Source organism: Quercus lobata, chromosome 2 (genome assembly GCF_001633185.2).
Source record: "Quercus lobata isolate SW786 chromosome 2, ValleyOak3.0 Primary Assembly, whole genome shotgun sequence".
Taxonomy (NCBI): Eukaryota; Viridiplantae; Streptophyta; class Magnoliopsida; order Fagales; family Fagaceae; genus Quercus; species Quercus lobata.
In genome coordinates this window covers 22,118,496-22,125,220 of record NC_044905.1, presented here as the reverse complement: position 1 = coordinate 22,125,220, position 6,725 = coordinate 22,118,496, and the positions used below count along the sequence as shown (strand labels likewise).

General features: G+C 36.6%; 1 protein-coding gene across 1 annotated transcript; it reads left to right on the top strand.

Annotated features, from left to right (window-relative positions):
- The first annotated feature begins 341 nt into the window (after window positions 1-341).
- Window positions 342-6,322, top strand: LOC115974971 (pentatricopeptide repeat-containing protein At4g21065-like). The gene is made up of 2 exons (XM_031095571.1): window positions 342-3,238; window positions 3,332-6,322. Exon 1 carries the CDS (start codon window positions 464-466, stop codon window positions 2,312-2,314), a length of 1,851 nt encoding a protein of 616 aa, XP_030951431.1. The 5' UTR covers window positions 342-463; the 3' UTR covers window positions 2,315-3,238; window positions 3,332-6,322.
- Window positions 6,323-6,725: the final 403 nt, after the last annotated feature.

Genomic DNA, 6,725 nt, shown 5'->3' with positions numbered 1-6,725 from the left:
TAACCCTCTCCCAACCCACAAGAACTTATACTTATGGAGCGAGCATTATACAAAAAGACTTTACATTTAATTGATAACATATTTATTGATGTTTGATTTCCTAGAAGCATTAAAAATAGAAGAAGAAAATGATTTATCAACAAAACAAGGAAAAAAGATAGAAGATGATTTATCAAAACTTATATAGAAAGATAAAAGAGATTGAGGCAACTCTTCAAAAAAAAAAAAAAAAGAGATTGAGGCAAAAAAAAAAAACAAGGAAAAAACAAAACAAAACCAAACCAAATAAAACAAAGCAAAAGCAAAAACAAAAACAAACACAAACAAACCATAATCAATAACCTTGATATTTGGATTTTGGAGGATAGCAGCACCATAACATGTGTGCAAAAGCCGTTAAACGGTCACCTCTCCCGCCCTCCCCAGATAACAATCTAATCCTATTCCTAATTCATAAGACTAGATGCAATCCCCAGCCACAAGAACACCAAAGCTGTTCCGCACAATCACTACAGCAACAGTCACCACTTCACTCCATAACCCACCCAACTCCACCACCACAGGCAATAGAGAAGCAGAGCAGAGCTGCTTGGCCCTCCTTCACTCCTGCAACACACTCCCAAAGCTTTTCCAGACCCACAACTACATTCTCAAATTGGGTCTCCAAAATAACCCTCTAGTCCTCACCAAGTTCGCCTCCACATCCTCTGATCTTGAAGCCATTGACTATGCCTCATCCTTTATATTCTCACCTCGTTCTGATACCCGGCTTTACGATACGTTTCTCTTCAATACCGTCGTTAGAGCTTATGCTCAAACTACTCATTCACGGGACAGAGCTTTGTGTTTTTACCGTGTCATGCTTGGTTATGGAGTTTTGCCTAACAAGTTCACGTACCCATTTGTACTCAAGGCCTGTGCTGGCCTTGGGAGCTTGAATTTAGGTAAATCAGTTCATGGGTCTGTTGTGAAATTTGGATTTGATGATGATGTTCATGTTCAGAATACTATGGTTCACATGTACTGTTGTTGCAATGGTGGGATTAATTATGCTCGGAAGGTGTTTGATGAAATGCCAAAATTAGACTCTGTTTCTTGGAGTGCGATGATTGGAGGGTATGTCCGATTGGGGTGGTCCTCAGATGCGATTGGTTTGTTTAGGAAAATGCAGATGGCGGGAGTTCGCCCGGATGAGATCACGATGGTGTTGGTGCTCTCTGCGTGTACAGATTTAGGTGCATTTGAGCTTGGGAAGTGGGTGGAGTCATATATTGAAAAAGAAGGGGTTCAAAAGAATGTGGAGCTTTGTAATGCACTCATTGATATGTTTGCGAAGTGCGGTGATGTGGATAAAGCTCTGAAATTGTTTAGAGACATGGGTGGGAGAACAATTGTTACTTGGACTTCTGTGATTGTTGGTCTGGCGATGCATGGTCGTGGTCTAGAAGCTGTTTCCTTATTTGAAGAGATGATAGGAACTGGGGTGGCTCCTGATGATGTGGCCTTTATTGGGTTGCTTTCTGCTTGTAGTCACTCTGGATTAGTTGAAAATGGCAGAAAATATTTTGACCTGATGATCAAAAGATTTAAAATTGTACCTAAGATAGAACACTATGGATGTATGGTGGATATGTTTTGCAGGGCTGGACTTGTCAAAGAGGCACTGGAGTTTGTTCAAAATATGCACATCAAGCCAAACCCAATAGTTTTGCGAACCTTGATAAGTGCTTGTCGTGCTCATGGTGAGCTTAAGCTTGGAGAGAGCATTACTAAACAGCTAATCAGAAATGAGCCTATGCATGAATCAAATTATGTATTACTTTCTAACATTTATGCAAAAATGTCCCATTGGGAGAAGAAAACCAAAATTAGAGAGTTAATGGACAAGAGGGGGATGAAAAAGATCCCTGGGAGCACTATGATTGAGCTAGATAACAAAATTTATGAATTTGTAGCTGGAGATAAATCACATGGTCAGTCCAAGGAAATTTATGAGATGGTGGATGAAATGGGGAGGGAGTTGAAGAGGGCTGGATATGCTCCTACTACATCAGAGGTATTACAAGATATTGATGAAGAAGATAAGGAAGATGCTTTAAATAGGCACAGTGAAAAGCTGGCAATTGCATTTGCCCTTCTCAACACACAACCAGGAACTCCTATTCGGATAGTGAAGAATTTACGAGTCTGTAGTGATTGTCATTCTGCTACTAAATTTATCTCTAAGATTTATAATCGAGAAATAGTGGTTAGGGACCGGAACCGGTTTCACTATTTCAAGGAAGGGTTGTGCTCATGTGGAGATTTCTGGTGAAAACTACCTAGAATATTATGATTATCAACTTTTGAAATGGAAACCATTGTTGGGTTGGCTGATGGGCTGTCCTGACTCTCTGAAAATGATAGAGCAATAGATCATGCTCAAATTTTGTCATGATCATTTAGTAAATCACCAAACTGGTGCAAAGTTTGATCCAGCTAGAAATTGTAACAAATCATTTAACTGGACAGATATATTCCACAAAGTTTAACTCAACCTGATATTTCAAGATAGTAGCTGAAAGATCATCTTTCAGAGGAATATCTGATTCAATGTATATAGTGTGCAATTCAAGGTGGGCATTTGGCCTGAATTCATTATTTTATACCCAGCTATGCTTCCACTGTGACTTATACTTTGTATGGAGGTTTGGTGTTGGTAAAACAGTCCTCAGTATCCGTATGGCTTTGTCAAAATAAGATCAAACTTGCTAATCTTATCCTACTATATATAAAAAGTGGGAGTTTGGGCATTTGTTTATGATGTAATAAAACGACTTTGGAAAGCATAATGGACAGGCTGAAAGTTTTTTGTGTTGTGGAGATTGAGAGTTAAGCAGGGGATTTTTGTCTTTCCACATATATTATCTATTGCATTGTGCCTTGTGCGGGTTTTCTGCTACAGACAGGTTGAGCTGCAGAGGGCCGGAGGCGCTGAGACTTGAGAGAGAGAAAAAGGACTGAGAGGATGAGAAGAAATCATGCACCTTCTCCTGATCTGTCTAGGAGAGCAAGAGAAAGGACAGTGAGTTGGTGAGGCAGAGGATTGAAATGATGGGAGCAGAGAGTGCAAGATGGGTTTCTACCTACTTGTTATGGGGTTGTTTGTGGTTTTTTCGACATTGAGAGAGTGAAAGTGGGAGTAGATGATAAAAGAGGATTCTCTGTGGTTCATTGGTATTTTGGCTCAGCACAACAGGTAATCTTCTCCCTCTATTTTTTTTTTCTTCCTAATTTGTTTCATCCCTTACAAGATTTCAACTCCGGTTAGGTTGTTTTTCTTTCCTTTCAGTGTTTTGGCTCAACACAAAGCATGTACTATCTCTCTCTCTCTATGTAATCCCTTACAAAATTTTAGCTGATTTAGATTGCTTTTCTTTCCTTTAAACCTTTTTTTTCCCCTTTTATTGTGATTTAGATTTGTTCCTCGTTGTAATATAGATTTTTTGGGTGGTGAATTTTGATTGGTGTTTGAGATTTTGCATAGTGGGATGTGATGATGGACAGATGGAGTTTTGTATTGGTCTGCTCAGTGTTGAAAATAGTGCCTCTCCTCAGTCTTCTGTCAAATAATTTGTTTTAGTCAAATATAAATCATGTTTGGTTGTTGAAAATCTGATGTTTTAGTTTCTTTACATCATTTCCTCTTATCACTTCAGTGCTGTGTTTGGATTAGTATTTTTTTTTTTCTTTACATCATATCTTACCAAAGAGACCAAGCTGTTTGAATCAGGTTTTAGCCAATCCGTTACAGCTCTTTAAAAAATTCTATATGCTTTGCTTCGGCCCTTTCTTACAGTAGCCAAAAATCCTAGTGTTCCAAGACTTTGTTCAGTATTTTTTATTTTTTATTAATGTTTGTGTGAGAATTTACTAAGACAAGTTTTTTGAGCAATTACTTCAAATTTTTTTTAAAATAAAACTTTAGGAGCACAAAGCATGTGCTATCTCTCTCTCTCTATGTAATCCCTTACAAAATTTTAGCTGATTTAGATTGCTTTTCTTTCCTTTAAACCTTTTTTTTCCCTTTTATTGTGATTTAGATTTGTTCCTCGTTGTAATATAGATTTTTTGGGTGGTGAATTTTGATTGGTGTTTGAGATTTTGCATAGTGGGATGTGATGATGGACAGATGGAGTTTTGTATTGGTCTACTCAGTGTTGAAAATAGTGCCTCTCCTCAGTCTTCTGTCAACTAATTTGTTTTAGTCAAATATAAATCATGTTTGGTTGTTGAAAATCTGATGTTTTAGTTTCTTTACATCATTTCCTCTTATCACTTCAGTGCTGTGTTTGGATTAGTAATTTTTTTTTTTCTTTACATCATATCTTACCATAGAGACCAAGCTGTTTGAATCAGGTTTTAGCCAATCCATTACATCTCTTTAAAAAATTCTATACACTTTGCTTCAGCCCTTTCTTACAGTAGCCAAAAATCCTAGTGTTCCAAGACTTTGTTCAGTATTTTTTTATTTTTTATTAATGTTTGTGTGAGAATTTACTAAGACAAGTTTTTTGAGCAATTACTTCAAATTTTTCTAAAAATAAAACTTTAGGAGCACAGGGCTATTTCTCAACTCTCAAAATCTTACTATTAAAAGCATGGATAGTGCATACACCCAAATTTTTTTTAAAGCATACATTTAGATTCACCAAAAAAGAATACGAAGAAGGAATTGAGTGAGAAGTGGCAGCAACATGAATGGTTTCTCAAGATATGTCATAATGCCAGATTTTCATGTTGTTACCAGTTATCACACGCCATTATTGCTGACTCTGTAGGATATCTGAAAATTATCTACTTAACAATAGAATGGATATCTTACCCCCAAACAAAAAGGAAGAAAATCAAAAAGAAAAGGGAAAAGGATTTGGGGACATGGCAACATATCGCATGATTGTTGCAATGTGCAAATAAATTGCAAACAATGGATTTTCTGCCCCTAATATCAGAGCATTTGTGCTTAAAATATGGATGTCATTCGTGATTGGGTTTGATTATTTTCCTCTGGATACAAATGTTAGGAATGACAAGCCACAACCTTCAAAAAGATTTGGCATGTTAAGGATGTGCTAAATTCCAAGGTTGTTGGTAAAATCCTGCCTTGACATTGGAATGTATCCTTGCAGACATCTTAAATAATCATAATTTTTTGAAAATATCCTATTTTTTAATCTTATTTATTACTACAGATCTATTCTCTACACTAAAACCATTTGCAGTTATTAGCCAAAAAACATAGTTTTCCAACATCCAAGACTCTTTGTTTGGTATTATTATTATTATTATTATTATTATTGTGGGGGATTTTTCCCGCGCACGCTCTTTGTCCGCTTTGGGGAGCCAAGCCCGCACGGTTTTGTCCTCGGCCCCGAGTGTGGTGTTTGGAATTTTTGGGGTGTTTTGACCCTGTGACACCCTAGTCCCACATCGGTTGAAGAAGCGCCCCACACATGCCTTATAAGCTCTTGGCGCCAAGGCATGGTGTACCACTCACACACATGTGGTACACTCATGGTTGCTCCAAGGGCTTATAAACCATGAGTAGGGCACATCTCTTGCCGATGTGGGACTAGGGTGTCACAGGGTCAAAGGACCCCAAAAATCCCAAACCCCACACTTGGTACTGAGAACAAAACTTACAGTTTGCGGGGCGTGAAACAAAATCATCCCCCACAATTATTATTTTAAATAATATTTGTGTGGGAAGTTATTAAAACAAGGTATTACTTCAATTTATTAATAAAATAAAAAGCTTTAGGAGTGGTGTGAAGGGAATAAACACGAAATTCCCAGATTTGTGAGATGCAAAAATAGGGAAAAATTACAAGATGCGGAAGTAAAATTTTTTTCTCTGTAAAAACAACACGCCAAACCCTAATCTCCCATTAAAAAACCGTAACAATTTTATTTCGGGTTGGGTCATAATCTGGATCAAACACAACTAAGCTCCACAAAGCCCAACATAGTGCTTGTTGTCTTGGATTTGTTAACCTGTTTGACTTCTGTGAGTGAGTGTACGACATTTGATCTTGATTTTAAGATTCTGTTTGCACCTATGCATTAGTAATTTTGTTTGGTAATTGAATGGCCTTGAATGAGGGACTTATGGTGTGAGAGGTGTTGGTTAGATGTCTTTGTGATTGGGTTGTAAAGGCCGGCCATTGAGTTAATGTTATGAGCATTTTTACCTGAAAGTTGTTGATTAGATCTCAGAAAACATTACGAGCATTTTTACAGGGCTTGTGCACAAACTGATCGACACTTCTTTTTATATATAATTTCTAATGAGAACCTCAATTTTTTCTTTTCATATCAATTTAAATTTTATTTCAAAAAAAAAAAAAAAAAAAAAGTGATTCATTTAAATAAACAATAAATAATAATCACTCATAATGTTTGTTATCTTGTTGTTTCTTCAACATTTGGATGTGATCAAATTGGAGTAATTTCAAATTCCCTAGAAGCAGGCAAGTGCCAATGTACCATTTGGATTTTAAAACATTTAAGAATCGTGGTTTTTTTTTTTTTTTTTCTATATATATATACACTATCCGTATGTATATCTATAGAATGATTTCTAAGATTGCTTGTTCAATATTTCTTGCATAATATATACTTTAGGCATATCTTTCTTGTCTATTTCTGCCATTTTCTCCTTTACGGAACAATATTTTATTTTCACT